This window comes from Nilaparvata lugens, chromosome 5, assembly GCF_014356525.2.
Source record: "Nilaparvata lugens isolate BPH chromosome 5, ASM1435652v1, whole genome shotgun sequence".
In the NCBI taxonomy this organism is placed as follows: Eukaryota; Metazoa; Arthropoda; class Insecta; order Hemiptera; family Delphacidae; genus Nilaparvata; species Nilaparvata lugens.
Window position 1 is genome coordinate 67,433,309 of NC_052508.1, and position 20,296 is coordinate 67,453,604.

At 35.1% G+C, this 20,296-nt stretch overlaps 1 protein-coding gene across 1 annotated transcript in view; it reads left to right on the forward strand.

Annotated features, from left to right (window-relative positions):
- The window catches only part of LOC111047863 (protein dachsous-like), a gene marked incomplete in the record, with an annotated part of 507,664 nt that overhangs the window by 49,470 nt on the left and 437,898 nt on the right, over nucleotides 1-20,296 (forward strand). Inside the window, 1 exon segment of the mRNA XM_039429132.1 lies at nucleotides 10,107-11,883. Within this exon segment, the coding sequence (XP_039285066.1) occupies nucleotides 10,177-11,883 (1,707 nt within the window).

Genomic DNA, 20,296 nt, shown 5'->3' on the forward strand with positions numbered 1-20,296 from the left:
AGTTGATTGAAAGTTTTTACAAAGTAGATCTTGGTCTTGAATCTGTGATCATATTAGGTTTAATCAAGTTTTTTTTTGCTCCTTCAAAATTTTTTCTTCAATATGTGAGTATTTCGTATTTAAGTGATAATAATGTGAAATTTTTCTTCTATGTTCAAAATCAACTTTGTAAAAATAATTAAGAACTGAAAATTTTGTGAAGTGAAAACTTAGAGCTGCTTTACAAAGTAACGAAATGCTTATTTTTCCGTTCTTATAGATTCTATTAGATTGAATATAACTTACTAGTAGTTCTGTGAACAGTATTCTCATCCACAAGTACCTGATTGAAACTATAGACCTTATGGAAATACAGCAATAGACTGGCTTCTCCACACATCTGTGTAATCACTTGTCAGCTGATTTATGATGAATAATTCTATAGTCTGATTTTTACTCTAATATTGGCGTATGATGGAGGCTCCTTTTTCCTTTTATATTATCCTTGAAATGCATAATTTCCGAAAACCTTGTATGTACGTCGACGCGCAATTGAAAAAGGAACATACCTGTCAAATTTCATGAAAATCTATTACCGCGTTTCGCCGTAAATGCGCAACATACTGTATAAACAAACATTTAAACATCCAAACATTAAGAGAAATGCCAAACCGTCGACTTGAATCTTAGACCTCACTTCGCTCGGTCAATGATCATATTAGGTTTAATCAAGTTTTTTTGGGGGGCCTTCAAAATTATTTATTTAATATGTGAATATTTCCTATTAAAGTGATAGTAATGTGACATGTTTCTTCTATGTTTAGTATTGAGGCATCTAAATGTACAAATCTACTTTGTAAAAATAATTAAGAACTGAACATTTTGTGAAGTAAACAACTACAAGACTTGAAGCTGCTTCACACCGAAGTTTTTAACAAAATGCCTATTTTTCCGTTCTTATAGATTCTATTAGATTTAATAAAACTTATTATACATATGTATTTGTCAAGCTCCGTTTAATCTTGTAGAATCTAAAATAAACATTTTGTTAATAACTTTGGTGTAAACGCAGCTTTAGGAGGGTACATAGTGTACAATAGTTAGTTTCAGGTATTTCTTATAATGTGTCTTCTACATGTTTATTGAATACTGGAGATTTTCGTTTTTCTTTGAGAATTCGGTAATTAGGTATTTAATAATACAATAATGTTAAATGTATTGGGAAAACTATATTTCAACATAATATTGTATGACAAATAAGATATATTAATCAATAATTGAAAGGATCTCTTCTGTCCCAAATGTGTGGGTTACAGTCAGTTCTTGTTGCGCTGCTATATTATTTGTATCTAGTTAATGAACTCTGGCCGCAACGAGACAATAATTTCAAAGTATTCAAGGTTTGACAAGCAATTTTATTTGTCAATAACAATCATAACGCAGAAACAGTCGGCCTAAATGAGACATTAGATGCTCGCCCCGTGTTGTGTTTGAATTTGAAATGCGATACGAATCAGCGGGAGACCGCATTAGCGGAATAATAAAAATGAGTTGAGTTGTATGAATAATAATAATTTAATAAATAATAAAACTCGGCTGCGTACGATTTTATTCGTTTAATAGTCGACTGAAGAAGGCGATAACTCACTGTGAGCCAGATAGAATTATTGCAAGTTGCCGTAATAATATAAAAGGTGGAGTACATCACCGCACAGTTTCACTCAGCCGACAATCTGGTTTACTCGCATCTCGTTCTAATTCCTGCTCTACAAATACTATCACTCTCTCACTCACGCGCCTCGCTTACACTCTCTCAAACTACATTCCTTTTCCTCCTCTATCACCAGTTCTTCATCCTATATTAGGCCTTCTCCAAACGAGTCACATTCTGTCATCACAGCTCCACTGACTACAAAATAATATTTTCACCCCCTTTTCCATTCTTTATATAGCCGTCTCTTTCTAGAAGCCTGAAAGAACAGTGATGCTATGCACACGAGTTGTTAGTGGGTATTTGTCATGTATATTATATCAATAAACTATTCTATTCCAAAATGTAGGTGAAGTCCCTGTTTTTTCCAGTAATCTTCATCATATTTATGTCTGTTGTAAGCTTACTTTGACATTAATTTAGTTCCCTGACCCATTTTACTACAAATGTTTTGTTGTAATATAGTTTTTATGAGACCCAGACACATAAAAATTCGACAGAGTCATTGTCAATATTGTAGAACCGTTCCATAATTGAATAAAAACACAAAATGTTGTCAAATTCTACACAGTTTTATTCGGTACAAGACCATGGTTTCGTGACCACACCGGTCACATTTTCTAGTTTACACGAAATCATGGTCGTGTACCAAATAAAACTGTGTGGAATTTGACAATAAATGTGTGTTTTTATTCAATCCAGAAATATTTTCAGTACATGCTAATTGATTCAACTGTTAGATTATATTAGAGTTCTTTAATCGTTTTAGCTACAATATATTTAGCTTATACAGTAGAATTATTCTTCATTGATTGATACAATAAGTACATCATAAAAATGATAGGGAGAGATAAAAAGATAACATTGTGATGTTCCTCTCCCAAATTTAGATCAGTTCGAAATAGGTGGTAATTCTCATATTACAATAAATGACTAATTATTTAACGAATTTCTCAAAGTATGAGAATCTTCATAATGGAGATTGATGCAATTTGTATATCGATAGTATAATATTGTGATGAAACTAAATAAATCAATGGTTTTCCAACCCATAATTGCTGACTCTCTGGAATACAAGGGAGAATAAGCCTCAATACAATAGGTATAGGTTGAGTTAGTTTATTATAATGGAATGAATATAAAATAATACTCATGAACTTGCAACCAGAAAATAAACTTTTTTGGTTAGAAAGACATTCAACTTTATACCCCAACGGAGTATTTTGAATGAATTCTTTTGCTCAAGAGGTGAGACAGATTCATAGAAAATTGTTTGGTTCAAAATGGTTGTTTCAAGTGAAGCCTTGAAAAAATGTGTTATAAACCCAGCTTTGAAACACTAATTAATCTAAAGTACGGTAAAATATCAATAAATGCTGTGATTGAATAAAATTCCTCTCAATAGTTATCGTAACAACAGTATCATCATAGAGAAACAATAGCATAAGTAGATATCCCATGGTATAGGGCGTTTATGTCGCAACTTTTACTGTTATCCCAAGCCGATAGTTCACGTAGTTCTTTCCTATGCAGCTGTGTGACGCTGGGAGTCTCTCAAATTGTGCCGTTCATACACTATCACCCCAACAGAACAGTAAAAATTGACAATAATCGACAGTAATCGGCTTGAGATAACAGTAAAAGTTGCGACATAAATTCCCTATACCATGGGATATCTACTTACGCTATTGTTTCTCTATAGTATCATTGAATAATTTTTTAGCGTAGCCCATTTAAGAATATTAAGTTTGTTTCTTCGGTTCTGCAAAATTATTTCTTTAATATGTGAATATTTCCTATTTTAGTAATAACTAATAGTAATGTGAAATATTTCTTCTATGTTTGGTTTTGAAGCATCTAAATTTACGAATCTACTTTGTGAAAAATAATTAAGGACTGAAAATCTTGTGAAATGAACAACTACAAGCCATTAGCCATTAGCTACAACATGGCATCTTCATTATTTATTTATTTATTTATTTATTTATAAGGTTAGCAAAAAATACAAGAATCGGAAAAGAAAAAACAGGCTATTGCCTAAAACTTCTTCAATTTCCTAATTTAGTTTTAAATTGATTATTATCCTCAGATAATAATTTATGTAATATAGGGAAGAAATCATGATGGCAATGGGGAACGTAATTCGATGATGATTTTCAATTGAAAATATTTGAAACATCTAAATTTAAAAAATATACTTTGTGAAAATAAATTAAGGGAAATATTGTGAAATGAACAACTACAAGACTTAACCTATTTCGGACTATGTGTAACCTTATCTAAATTTGGGAGAGGAATAGCACAAGGTTACCTTATTTTTTTGTCTCCCTATCATTTCGATGATGTACTTAATGTATAAGTGAATGAATGTATAAAGAATTAAACTTGTAGTTGTTGAATTAACTGAGAAGTATAAAGAATTTAAATTCCGACTTTATCTTGAGGAGATCAAGAGTCAAATTTCTATTCTTTATTCAAATAAATTTATAAACAAATACAATACATCCCAAAAGCATTACAATATTATTTTCTAATTTATTATTTGTGTTCACTATGGTCCATTTATTTTTTTCAAATTCACTACAAAACCGACAATATGCTGCTCAAATCTAGATATTGTCACTGTCTTTCTTACGAGTATCGACCGTTTTGGCACGTGTTCTAATCGTTATTTCTTGGACTGCATTGATAACACTGAAGTCTTGCATTGAAGTGATAATAATGTGAAATATCTGTTCTATTTTTGGTTTTGAACCATCTAATTTTGAAAATCTACTTCGTGAACATATTTAAGGACTGAACAGTTTTGAAGTGGAGAACTACAAGACTTAACCCATTTCGGACTATGTGTAACCTCATCTAAATTTGGGAGAGGAATAGCACAATGTTACCTTATTTTTCTCTCCCCAACATTTTGATGATGTACTTATTGTATCAATCAATAAAGAAGAAAGGCCACATTTGGTTCGATAGCAATAACAGGACTGGGTGATAAAATATTCTCTAGATACCTGGGTATTTAGGATGCAGCCTCTACCAACGAGACTAATTGATTCCTGACATCTGATTTATGTACACGCCTGTATATTATAAGCTGTTTTGTTCTTTAATCATGTTTTTTGTGCATGGTCCCTTTCCCTATGTAGATCGTTGATTACCGTTGGGGTCAGTGAAGTAATGGGATGTGTGGAAGGTTGAAGGGAAGGAGTGTTCCTTTCTTGTTTCCCTGTGAGATGAATCCTACAGAATTCTGGCAATATTTTGCCGCATTGAAAAGAATCCGACCCAGCTTATCCTTCGGAGATGCTGCTCAGCAGTTGTTTACGAGACAATTGCTTTGAATATACTTGACAAATAATTTATCCATTGTGCCGCTAAGCTGTATCAGAGGATCCTAGTCTCTAGGTTCCCCGACTGTAAAGATTTATGGTTCAGTCAACAACTATCCATCCTCGGACAAGAAATTCCTTTTTCGTGTGTGTTATCTGTTGGTTGCTCACCGTCTCTAATAATAGGACTACATTGCTCTCTTTTGTGTCTGGTTTCCACCACTTCAAAATAGGCCACTCCAAACACTCTCAGGGGTCGTGTCATTCAACAGAGAGATACCTGCTTTCCAGAGAGTTGCTGCATTATATTATGTTCTCGATACAGTCTGTAAAATACATATGAATTGAGCTATTAGGGCGGTTGTGTAGCAAGCCACTATTGGATAGTTTTTTTTTTGTGATATTGGTACACATAGATAGAACATTCAAGGTTATACACATATAATTATTATTTAACGAAAATCCTAAATAAATGCTGTAAATCACCCCGAAGACCTCTGCTACTGCAGACATTGACAACTAGATATTTATACACATATTTATTCTATAAATTCCCGTTTCGTTCAGAAGTCTCTTAAATTTGTAACTATATTTGGATTTATTTTAGAATGATTCACATTTATTTGTAATTAAACATTATTCATCAGACACTAAATTTTTTAAATCAGACACTAAATTTTTTAAATCAGACACTATTTTAACCCTAAAATTTAAGCTGCACATGTATTTTAATCTGTCTTGGATCTCTCGATTATTCCTCAATGATTTCCATGTCAAATCAAAAATCTATTATCTCAATAAAAATATTTAGTTTGTTTTTGGTCCTGCAAAATTATTCCTTTCATATGTGAATATTTCCTATTTTAGTGATAATAATGGTTTCTTCTAGTTGAATGAAAAAAAAACTAAGAAATTGACAAAAACCACAGATTTATTGATACTTAGAAAGACCGGTTTCGGTTATTACACCATTGTCAATCTCTGATAAACAGAGTTTATCAGAATCTGAAACTGAGTTTATCAGAGATTGACAATGGTGTAAAACCCGAAACCGGTCTTTCTAAGTATCAATAAATCTGTCGTATTTGACAATTTCTTAGCCTTTTTCATTCAATATGAATAATTACCACAATATCAACTTCTCAACTACACAAAAAGGTTTCTTCTAGGTTTGGTTTTGAAGCATCTACATTTAAAAATCTACTTTGTGAAAATAATATTAAGGTCTAAAAATTCTGTGATGTGAACAACTACAAGGCTTAACCTATTTCGGACTAAGTGTAACCTTATCTAAATTTGGGAGAGGAATAGCACAAGGTTACCTTATTTTTCTCTCCCTATCATTTTGATGATAGTGACTAAGTTTTTTATTTTGTATTCAAATTTTTCAAATAAGTGCAATATTTCTTAAGTTTTTAATTCATTGTGATACATTCTGTGATTCATTTAGAGTATAAAATCATAGAGAAACGATAGCATAATTAGATATCCCATGGTATAGGGCGTTTATGTCGCAACTTTTACTGTTATCCCAAGCCACGTTTCACGTAGTTCTTTACCATGCAGATGTGTGACGCTGGTAGTCTCTTAAATTGTGCCGTTCCTACACTCTCACCCCAACAAAACAGTAAAAATTGACAATAATCGACAGTAATCGGCTTGAGATAACAGTAAAAGTTGCGTCATAAATTCCCTATACCATGGGATATCTACTTACGGTATTGTTTCTCTATTATAAAATCAACCATCAGAATTCAAAATTTTCAAATCATTATTCCTGGACCGAAAATCAAGTTGCAAAGCAGTGTGTGATTACATTACCTTAACTTTTGGACAACATTAATATTTTATTGAAATTTTTGGGAAGAAATAGTAAAGGATCAGCCTAGTTTTTCCTCCAGTGTCATAATTGTATTATGATTATAATGTTTTATACAATAAATGAATGAGTGAGATATACTTATTGAATGAATCAATAAGGAATACAAATAATACAGAACAATTATACATCCATGTAATTTATCAAAGTACGTCTCGATAGAGGAAGGCATTTCCTGTTGGCTGAACATTTCTCAGGTTCTTCTCACAGTGGAAGCAACTCACGGACACCTCTACGGCTGCCATCAGTCTTGAAACGCAGAAATTTTCCTGTCCAAGTTCACGTCGAGAAAAAATTCTAAAAAGAGGTTTTTCTGTTCCGCGCTCTCACTTCGGACAGTAAGGAAGGCTACTATTTAGTTTATAATGACTGATAATTTCATAGTATTAGAAGATAAAGCTGGATGTTGAGTTGAGAGCAGACTTGGCCGAGAAAGAAAGAGCGATGGAGAGTTGGCCAACAAAGGGTTTAGCATTTCGGCAGGGTGTCATTCTGTTGGTGTTAATTTCTACAGTCGTTTTCCTATGCTCTTTCTCTGTCTATGAATATTAAAAACATAACTAACTCTCTCCATACTTCTCTCTTTTACTAAACCTATCAATCCGGCGTCGCAGTCTTCTACTTCCTTCCTTGTTCCTCAAGCGCTCACACACACACACACTAACACACAACTCGATCCATCTCCATTCTTCATCTACATTGCTGACCAGTTCCCCTGAGGCTACCCCTAGTCCTATTACGGTAGCTTGGACCTTGGATTAAAGTGCTCGGTCCAACGTTCACTTGCATTATTATTACAACATCTTCCTAAAATACAATTGTTTAAAAGCGTAGCGTCCATTCACTCCACCCCACTCACTCTCACTCTATCCCTCCCTACATTTCTCTCACATCTCCTCTCACTCTTACTCTCTCACTCTATCGCTCCCTCCCTACATTTCTCACACACACACTCTCACTCTATCTGTCCCTCCCTACATTTCTCTCTCTCACAACCTCTCCATATCATATCCCCCGTCATTGTCTCGCGATGACTGACCAGCTAATTAGCCTACTACCGGGCACTGGATAAGACAGTAGTAGCTTCTGATGCTTCTAGACTACTACTGCAGCCATTTCCGTGTCTTCCTTCACGCTGATTCTAATCTTATGACATTGTTGTCACGAATTTTATAGGCTATGTATATACTTTATCGGCCAACTGCATTCGTTTATGTGGTGCATACAGATTCAGTTTCAGTTTAATACATTACATGATAGTATAGAATAGTATTATATAAGGCTATATATGAATCATATGTGATATAAAAGATTATAATGTAACACAATACTATATACGAATATAATAATTAAAATAATACTAATCGCCTTCCAGAAAATATTTCCCGCCCAGATTTTCTCTTTCATCATCATTATAATAAACTCTCATATTCTGGTGTTTCATGATATAAAAGATTATAATATAACACAAGACTATATACGAATATAATAATTAAAATAATACTTTAGGCCCTTCCAGAAAATATTTCCCGCCCAGATTTTCTCTTACATCATCATTATAAAACTTTCATATTCTGGTGTTTCATCATATAAAAGATTATAATACTGTATAACGCAAGACTATATACGAATCTAATAATTAAAATAATACTTTAGGCCCTTCCAGAAAATATTTCCCGCCCAGATTTCCCCTTTCATCATCATTATAAACACTCATATTTTGGTGTTTCATCATTCAGTCATAAACTCAATTTATTAAACTTGAATTTTAAAAAACACCTTTGAAGTGAAAATACACTTACTTTTGTAGTGACGATCGTTTCGACCTGTTGTTGGTCATCAATCATCACGAAACGATCGTCACTACAAAAGTAAGTGTATTTTCACTTCAAAAGGGTTTTTCAAAATTCAAGTTTAATTTTAACAGTGAAAAAGTATGGATATACAACAGAGTCAATTTATTATTAAAGTATTAATAAAATGATTGGATAAATGTTTGCTGTTTTTTGCTTGTTATAATAATCGAGTTATCTATTTGCAAAACGAGATGCATCACAACATCATTTTTTTCAGTAAACTTTAAAAATAATTCTAAAGCGCTTTTGATCTTATGTGTCCTTTATTCCTTCAGTCTCAATTTTGTCCTGAAAACGGGCATAATCTCTGTGCTGATTCAACTTCTTCAACCTATGTAGAATTCTACAGATGGAAATAAATTGGGAATTGCATTTGTTTAAATACTAATTAATGTATAATTATTATTAAACGAAAATCCCATGTAAATCACCCCAAAGACCTCTGCTACTGCAGCTGGATGTTCACCCTGTTGTCAACATTTGCAGTAGCAGAAGTCTTCGGGGTGATTTACAGCATTTAATTGGGATTTTCGTTTAATTATATTATAACTATGTAGAAATCTATGATGACTTGATGCAATTTTCTAAAACAAATGCATCTGGCTTTGCAAATAGACGACTCAATTGTAGAAGTATTTGATAACATAATAATGAGATGTACTATAATTGTAGCCTGATGGTTAATAAAACGAATCTTGAATCTTGAATCCTGAGATGAAAATGGATATCTTCATGATGATATAAGTAAACAGTATAGTACTTTGTAGTTCATGATTTTTTATTTGTAGAAGTTCTTCTTGATGAAGTAGTAGATGATATGAGAATGAGCGATTGGTTTTGTTTGTCGAGGTTTGTTAAAGTTTATGATTTTTTATTTGGAGCAGCTTTTCTTGTTCAAGTTCAAATTAATTTATTGTCAAAAAGAAAACAAACAATAATTTACTCATACACATACATACACGAGAAAAAATGAAAGTAGAGGATAACATGAAAATGAGCGCTTGATTTTGTTTGTCTAGGTTTGTCAAAAATTGTGATTAATTTTTTATTTGTAGCAGTTCTTCTTGTTGTAGTAGATGATTGAGCAATTGATTTTGTTTGTCGAATTTCATGATTTTTATTTGATGATTGAGCAATTGATTTTGTTTGTCGAATTTCATTATTTTTATTTGTAGCAGTTCTTGTTGAAGTAGTAGATAACGTGAAAATGAGCGTTTGATAGGTCTAATATTTGTCAATATTTCACGATTTTTTATTTGCAGCAGTTCTTCTTGTTGAAGTAGTAGATGACATAGAAATGAGTGATTGATTTTGTTTGTCAGAATTTAATGTTTATTTGATGTTTGTTTCAGGAAGGGAGGACAGGGACAGACGGGTGTGATGCATTGGCGGGCAAAGCGGGAAGCCAAGCGATGAGAGCCGATGCGAGGCGAAGTGGGTGAGGAGATGTGGGGGCGGCTGCTGTGGGTGGTGGCTGTGTGCTGGTGGGTGGGCGTGGGGGCGGGAGAACAGGTGCGCGACCTGGAGGTGTCCGAGGGTGCACCTGTGGGCACCAGGGTCGGCTTCATCGGAGATGGAGGCGGCGGAGACAGTGGACCTCCGTATCTGATAGTTCCGGTGCCTGGGAGTCATGTGGATAGTGAACTAGCGATTGAGCAAGCGACCGGGGAGATCCGTACCCGGGTACCACTCGATCGCGAGACGCGAGCTTCCTACTCCCTGGTCGCGATCCCCAACAGCGGACAGAATATCAGAGTTGTCGTGCGGGTGTTGGATGAAAACGACAACGCTCCCACTTTCCCCAGTCCCCTTATGCACATAGAGTTCCCCGAAAACACACCCCGTGACGTGAAACGCACCCTGCACCCCGCTCGTGATCTGGACCTCGGTGTCTACAACACACAACGCTACAACATTGTGTCGGGCAACCTCAACAACGCCTTCCGTCTCTCGTCACATCGGGAGCGTGATGGAGTGCTCTACCTCGACCTCCAGATCAACGGCTTCCTCGACCGGGAGACAACATCCGCGTATAGCTTGGTGATCGAGGCTCTAGATGGAGGCAACCCGCCTCTGCGAGGCTCAATGACAGTCAACATCACGATACAGGATGTCAACGACAACCAACCTATTTTCAACCAGAGCCGTTACTTCGCGTCGATCCCTGAGAACACAACAGTTGGTACCAGTGTGTTGCAAGTGTTCGCCACAGACACGGACGCCAACGAGAACGGGGAAGTCGAGTACTCCATCAACCGACGCCAGTCCGACAAGGAAGGCTTCTTCAGGATCGACGCCAAGACAGGACTGGTCGCCGTCAACCGGGCGCTCGACTTTGAGACTAAAGAAGTGCACGAACTAGTGGTGGTTGCGAAAGACAGGGGTGCTCAGCCCCTTGAAACGACCGCGTTTGTCAGTATCCGGGTTACAGATGTCAACGACAATCGACCAACCATCAATGTGATATTTTTGAGTGATGACGCCACGCCGAAAATTTCAGAACGTGCCAAACAGGGTGAGTTTGTAGCGAGGATATCGGTCGACGATCCCGACTCCAAGACTGAGTACTCCAACGTGAACGTGACGCTGGAGGGGGGTGAAGGTCACTTCGGGTTGACTACACAGGATAATATAATTTATTTAGTGATAGTGCGACAGCCGATCGACAGGGAAGAAACGCCCAACTATACGTTAAGTGTGATCGCGACAGACCAAGGCACGCCGCCGTTGCACGCGTCACGGACGTTCCACCTGCGTGTCATCGACGTGAACGACAACCCGCCTGTGTTCAGTCAGGTAGAGTATCACGCTGACGTGTTAGAGGTGGCCGAACCGGGTACAAGCGTGCTACAAGTGACCGCTTCAGACCGCGACGAGGGTCCCAACTCTGAGTTGACCTTCTCGCTGCGGGATACATCTGGGTGGTTTGAGATCGACGCGCGAACGGGGGTGATCCGCACACGGGCGCACATTGACTGCGAGACCGATCCGGTGCCGCGGATCACCGTGCTCGCCACGGACAGCGGGTCACCCTCTCTCTCTTCCTCGGCCGTGGTGCTTGTCACCATCCATGATGTCAACGACAACGAACCAATCTTCGATCAGAGCTTCTACAACGTCACCGTGCCTATAGTGAACAGATAAGTGTAACGTTGCCAAATAAGGGTTATTATTGGTGTTATTATTAAATTAATAAAAATCTTGAAGTACCCTTTATTTTAAAAAAAAAACTTTAAAATAGTTAACAACAATTTAAGTGTAACGTTGCCAAATAAGGGTTATTATTGGTGTTATTATTAAATTAATAAAAATCTTGAAGTACCCTTTATTTAAAAAAAAAACTTTAAAATAGTTAACAACAATTTAACTATTTGTTTATGTACTCTTTATTTTTAAAAAAATCAAAATAGTTCAACAACAATTGAACAACAACAATTATTTTAAAAATTCAAAATAGTTCAACAACAATTGAACTATTTTAAAGTTTTTAAAAATAAAAGGCACTTCAAGATTTTTATATTGTTTTTATCAATGTATTAAAAGTATCCCATGTGAATGAAATGTTTTCTGTTATTATTATTATTATTACTGTTATTATCAAATCATCTGTTGACCACCTTTTATAGGGGTAAGTAGATTCGTCAATCAGTCTAAACGCTTCATTCGAAATTGTCTAATCAGTCTTAGTTGCTTGTAATGAGCCGTAAATTCCGCTGTTGAATTTCAAATTCAAATTCAAATTTATTCAAGTAAGTCACAATACATTCCGGTCTATAAACGAATCTACAATAAATTACAGTACAACAGCTAATTATGCAACAAATTTCACATAATATGAAAACTTATTAATTACAATGAAGATTGATTGGAACATTAGAATATTGATAATATAGTATTGTCATGTAACTACATAAATCAGCGATGTTTCAACAATGAATAAATGATAACTTCAATGAATAAATATACACCCCACTATAAATTATATGTGTTGGGGTATAAGTAATTAGTTGCTTATAATATGCGGAGACATTCAATAATCCACTTTTTATTTTTGTTTTAAAATCCTTACCGTTCATTTCCTTGAGATGTACAACGTTTAACTTTGATCAACATTGTTTCCCATAGCTGATTATGAATGAGAAAACATAATTATTTATACAATTAGACTACAAATACACCAGACGATTCGGCAAAGGCTTTGGGTGCGGGAGGTGAGAGGGGACTCATGCTTCCCAACTTCCATCGGGCTATTATCGTACGGTTGTCTATTATGTCATATTCACCCTATAGTGTGGAGTGATCCGTGGTCTAGTCGATAGAGTGCTTGCGTAGCAGCACAGAGATCCCGGGTTCAATCCCTATCATAACCAACATTTTTTTAACCAGATCACTCCCGTGTTATCGGATGGGCACGTTACTGTCGGTCCCGGCTGAAGTATGACAGTCGTGAGGCCCATTGACGGCTTAAATGATATTTAGGCGGTGGGACCTTCCCGCAAGGGACTCCTCACCAACAAAAGCCATACGAATTTACTTTTACCCGATAGAGTGAGTTTAAACTGGGGAATATTAAACACATACAATAGATGCGACCATATCTTCATGTAGACTTTTTCATTCGATCTGTATGTAACAATTCCAACAACTTCGATTCTGTCTAGAAGGAATGCAATTGAAAAGTCACATAAGGATTCATTTTTATCATTGCTACTAGAACTGGACCTACATTTATCCGATACATACTTTATGTGTTTATCGATACATGATTTAGGTGTTTATCAAGTTGAGATGATACTGTATGATGTTGTATTGATAGTGTATCATTTTGTGGTGATTCTGAATCATTTATGGTGATACCACATAGAATAGCATAAGAAGATATCCCACGGTTTGTAGAATTCATTCAAAGTTTGAAAGTTTTATATCAATTTATGGTTGTGTGTATCAAGTTGAGATGATACTGTATCATGTTGTATGGCAAGATTGTAATTACTTTGCGAGTACCCATAAACTCGCAAGTACAATCACAGTCCATAATCTTCAGCTTTGTAATTACAATAGTTGGGCCACAGAAGATAGAGATAGTAAGATACGCCTCAATATTTCTGCTAAGTTGAAGCTCAATTATTATCCTGCAGTAGGAAAAACAAGGATCGCTTGACAGTTGCGATAGCTATTGTTGTACTACCTCAGATTCGAGCCACCGATTTGTTTATTTAGTACAACCCTTGCACCAACATATATTGAATACTTTTATTGCAGTGGGGAACTATAAAACATTCCTAAGATAACAGTAATGCAAAAATTAGCCTAGCGTGAAATTAGGGTTTGATAATTACAAAAAATGAGTGAAACCAATCATGAGAGGATGAACTTATCGGGTGAGGAGGTTGTTTTTTTGTTAAATATTATTTTGATGGGTGATTCGACCGGCGGACCAGTCTCTCTGCCTAGGTAGTAGCATCATCCACTGCTTAACCAATTAACTGCAGCGGACTATCTAGTAATATTGATCAAGCCGAACCTTTTACATCATCTTCCCCATATCCCCCACCCCACCTCCTCACTCATTCATTTCATTACAGCCACCTCACATTCTTCCTCCTCCTCCTGATCACCTTTTCTCCCCACAAATCACATTTTTGCCTTTCGTGTTTTCATCTCGGATTAATATTATTACTGACGCTTGATAATAAAAATATTTTATTTAGATTGACTCACTCGTTAATAGGATACTGGCTTGCTGCTGCCTTTTCAAGTACCGTTCCTCCTCCTCACATCTTTCTCTCTCATTCGATTTGTTCTTTCCTCCGTTTTGTTCCCTCCTTCCAACTGATTTATGCTTTGAAGGCTTTATATTCTGCTGGGATAGATTCACTGCTACCGCTCTTACAATAACTACCTAACAAAAAGTGTCTTGAGAGGAAGCAACATCCCCTGTCCTTGTTCGAGTTGCCCTCTCCTTCTCATAACTAATAAATCTCTAGTTGTTCACATGGATCGTAATCTATTCTATTATCGGACGGTAGTAGCTATTCTTCCAGCAATGCTCGTCTAGATTAGCTCTTCATGACTATTCTAATATCGGAATATAGTAGTTTTAAGCTAGAAGCTTCAATATAATAAAGATTCTCATACTCGAGTGACAGTGAAAGAAATATAAGATTTTAATGAGGTCTGATTGGACTGTTATCACTCAGCAAAGCCTAGCACAATCTCATTTGAACTTAGGGGGATAATAATCTCACTGTACAGGTCAGTGATTCTTTATTAATTCATACAATAAGTACACAATCAAAATGATGGGGGGAGAAAAAATAAGGCAACCTTGTGCTATTCCTCTCACAAATTTAGACTGGACATTACTATTAAAATAAGCCCTAATATACTATTGAAATAATACTGTTAATATGAAGAATATTAAAGTATTCTTTTCTCTATGCTTTCACTATCACTGATGTGTGGAAATCCAGATTTATACTGTACTGTACAGTAATGTAGGTCTGTGTATATGTTGTTACTGTTTGCACCCTACAAAACTCACATTACAACAAAAAACTGCTTCCAACCTCTTCTTGGCTACCTGAACTTTGAAGAGTGTATTCAAAATGCGAATATTGAATTAAATTCAAGACGTAAAAATACAGTTATTTGTTGTATCCATGGTTATTAGATTAACTACTATATTGTTCTTAATTCCAGTCAAACCAAGGTGCCTAGACTTTACAATTCAATTTATTCTCACACACACACATACAAGTTTGATACAGATTGAAAAAAGAATACATGCAAACAACAACAATAATAGGCCTACACATTAAGTCTCTGAACAGACCATGTTTTTTTTTATAAAATTATGGATTTTTGTAAAAATCAATCATGGTGTAGATGAAAGGAAATGTCCTAGTGTCAAAAGACAATAACTCTTCACAAATAGACAAATCAACTACAGTGAGGTCCACGTTATAATGGCAGTGAAGAAAGATAGGAGAACAATGTTACGATCCTCTTCATGTCAATGCCTTCTATGGAAGGTAGCTGATACAGGTTTATTGAACTTAACTGTTAATTCTCGTTAAAAATAATCAATTATATTTTATTAAGCAAGAAATTATATTCTATTAAGCAAGAAATTATATTTTTCAGTAATTTAATAATGAATTTTCATAATTAAGATGAAATATTTTGTCAATTAATTATTAATTCTACATTGTTAAAAGCTGATCTGGCAATAGAGCAAAGCGAGAGAGAGATAGCGCTATCCGCTTTGTTGAATGATAGACAAGGATAGCAATACCATTCCTGAGCAGACACTGCCATTATAACGTAGACCTCACTATAATTCCAAATACTCACTTTTTCCTATAGAGCTTCTAAATTCATTGAAACACTGTTGAAAGTTATCAAGTACTTTCAATTATGAAGCGGTTAATAAAAAAAGGAGTTTATTCAATCAATAGCAACAACAATATATTTTATTAGTTTTTAGCTGTGAATAACCAATAGTGAGTAGGTTTTTGATTTTGTATTAAAAATTTTTTTAAATAAGTGCAATATTTCTAAAGTTTTTAATTTATTGTGATACATTCTGTGATTCATTCAGAGTATAAAATCAACCTTCAAAATTCTAAATCATCATTCCTGGACCGAAAATCAAGTAACGAAGCAGTGTGTGATTACATAGCCTTATCTTTTGGACAACATCAACATTTTATCAAAATTTTTGGAGAGAAATAGTACAGGCTCAGCCTAGTTTTTCCTCCAATGTCATAATATTGTATTATGATTATAGTATTTTATACAATAAATGAAGTATAATGGTAATGGTTAATTAAATGATTCAATAGAATAGAAAGGAGTAGGCCTACTTGATAAATTGTATTCCGTTTCATTGAATTTCAATCACAATAGACTCATTGGCTGAAATACAGGATTAAGATTCCTTGTTGTTTTTATTATTTATTTATTTTTTGATACGATTACAAATCATATGAATATGATCGGGATAGAACAACAGGCATAGCTATAGTTTTATTCTGTTCCCAAATGTTGATAAATAATAAAATGTCCGAAATAATAGGTTATGTTCTTACTGAGGAACGTTAAAGTTCAAAGTTCTGTCCAAAAATATATATGAGCTAAAATTTTTGAATTTGGAATGATTAAAAAACCAAATTATATAGTTTATAAGTTATAAATTATAAGTGGTTCCCTATCATATCAAATTCGTGGATTAAGTTTTCAACTCATCTCCCCCAATTTTCAGTGAAGTAAGTGTATTGTACTTTAAGATGGCATTAGAATTCAACAGGACTGTTGGAAGATACTGATGATAATAAATAACGATGTTAGTGTTGGGTCTATTGAAGATTGCTGAGGGTACTGGTCGACATAATTCAATGGTCATTGGCTGGGAGCCCGGAGCACATAACAGTGTGATCGTCCATTTTGTGGTCCAGATAAGCGGGATGTCGATGCATTGCTTATTATTTGTTGAGTATTGAGTAGCGGCCAGCATCCCTATTCACAAATCTAAAACCTAATCTAATCTGGAGAGTGAGATTCGGCTTTCAGATTAGGAACCGATTACTGGGTCCAAATGCAATAAAGTACTGTAAGAACTAAATTAAAAAGACGACCATCTATTATTTCATCTCACGAAATGGAGCGTAGGAAAATGCTCGGTCGCTCACAACAGATATCGTAAACATTCTTAACCGTACCAAGTATTGCGTTCGTTGTTAATACTTCTGATTTGAGGCCGGATTCAAGATTAGTTGGATTAAACTGGCTGCAATCATTTCTTCTACCGGAACTAGGATGGCTGTCTTTTTAAGCTGTGATACACGAACCTAATAATTGAATAGCCTTGAATTATCATTCAGCATTTGAACAAGTACATGACTAGTAATATTGTTACTTGTTTTGATATGTCACATACTACTGGGCTAAGCTTGATTACGTAGTGGTCTTGTGATACAATACATTCTATTCCACTTTTTAATAACAGAATTCATGCCCCTTTACAGTCTTCATCATGATTTTATCACTTTAAATATAATTTGAATCATAATTGCCGTTGAGTTGGGTGAAAGATCTTCATACTTATATAGGATGTATAATATTCCATATTGAGTAGAAATAGGATAGGCTAGAGTAGACATCCGTAGTAGAGTAGAGGAAATAGATCTTCCCTAGATCTATAGTAACTAGATCAGATAATAACTGTCTTCATTATGATTCTATTACTTCAATTATAATTTGAATCAGAAAATCAGTCTGTCAATCAGAAAAGATGCCTGATCTTCCTACTAAAGGTTGGCGCACACAGATCGTCATCGGACGGACGGCACGCATGGGACGGATCGAACGATTAGATTTGATGCATTGTTTTCAATTGGAGTGCGCATACCAAAACGATGCGGATAGGTAGTAATATCTATCAGTAAAGTGTTGAGTTAAAAAAATAGGTAGGTTGAATCAGTGTTTCAAAGATAAATGTTTTCATAGTTATTGATTGTCAATGGATGGTCCAGGAAATTAAATTAAATTTAAATATTAGTTATAGCTGTTTCAAAACCAACCTTGAGTAACGGCGACTTTCAATAATATCAATTGCAATTCTATCACTTTATAAACTTTTTAATACATGAAGAAACTTATTTTCTCTGTTGAATCGGTGATATAAGATATATTCCCCAATATTCACACAACATATCCCCAAAGTTTCATGCCGTTCTGTCAAGTAGTTTTTAAGTCTATAGGGAACAAACAAACAAACAAACACAGAAACAGACATTCATTTTCATATAGAGATAGGGTATAGATATCCCTACCTTGCATATGGTAACGACTTCAATTATAATTTGGATCAATTATAATTATTTCTGAGTTGGGGAAAGATCTTCATTCTTATATAAGATGTATATCCTGTATAGATTAGTTATAGGGTAGGGTGGATATTCTATATAGGATATGAATATCCTACATTACAGTAGGGTACAAAAGATTAGGAAATACCTACCAACAAAACAAAGATGAAGAAGATATTATTCTACTTATAGGGTAGCTGATATTAGGTAAGTCAGGGTAGATATCCTATATCCTTTAGATTTGACAATTTATCTATATCCTATACTATTTATATCTTATACTATCTATATCCTATAGATATGACAATATCTCATGTCTCTTCAATTATGGAGAAGTCCCACAACATATTCACTCCACAAACTTAATCCTATATCCTATTTTGGATATAAATCTCCCCACCTTACACAGTAGGGTTCAAAGGAGTAGGAAACACCTACCAACAGAATGGAGGTAAAAAAGATCTAAATTGTTGGTGAAGAAGAGATTCATCTGAACTTGAGACGTGCTAACACTTACTGATCTGAATAAGGGGCCAGCCTGTGTGTTGTGTGCTTTTTTCCTTATCTTCTTCGAGAACCAGCTATCATTTAGTCCATTCAAGGCAGATTGGTCACAGTCTGTCGGCGTCAATTTCCAACTTGTCTCTTCCCATATTGACTGAAACAAATGAACAAATTGCCATTGAATGGCTGCAGCTTTCTTACTTTTAAAGAGAACAGCCTGACTAACGTAATTAGTAATGCTGCTTTATGCTGGTTTGTGGTATAAATGCTGTTAATTGTAAGCCTCTTACCATACCCGTCTCTGAATATTATTTAAATGCTCTTCACATGTTACCTGAAAATACTAGTAGTTCTGTTAACAGTAGACCTCACCCAGTATTCTCATCCACAAGTACCTGATTGAAACTATAGACCTTATGGAAATACAGCAATAGTCAGTTATGAGATATGGAGTTATTTTTTGGGGAAAAAGTGTAGAGAATAATGGGATATTCATACTGCAGAAGAAAGCCATTAGGATAATTTATAAGATTAATACAATGCGCTCTTGCAGACCTTATTTTAAAGAAAATAGATTGCTGACGGCTCCTGCTATTTATATATTAGATTTAGCAATCTTCGTTTTTAAAAATAGACGAATGTATGAAGAGAACCAGGTGAGTCATCCCCATAATACACGATTTAGAGGTTTTGTTTACCCACATCACAGACTAAGCCTGCTGGAGAGTGGCCCGTTTTATAAGGGAATGAAAATATTTAATTCAATCCCATGTCACATAAGAGAAATTGATGGCTTGAAGGAGTTCAAAAAAACACTCAGGGAGTTCCTTATTGTATTGTGTCCGTACAGGTTAGCAGACTTCCTTGTTGAATAGTGTTTGATTGATGTATGTTATGTGGGATCTGTTGTGTTGAAATAGGAGGGATGGTAGATATTGGATTAAACTTTGACGTGTCATATACTGCGGGATCGTTGCTCCCTTAATGCAGTTCAGTAATTGTGACGAACAAGAAAAGTAAAGTAATAGACTGGCTTCTCCACACATCTGTGTAGCACTTGTCAGCTGATTTATGATGAATAATTCTATAGTCTGATTTTACTCTAATATTGGCGTATGAAGGAGACTCCTTCTTCCTTTTATATTATCCTTGAAATGCCAAATTTC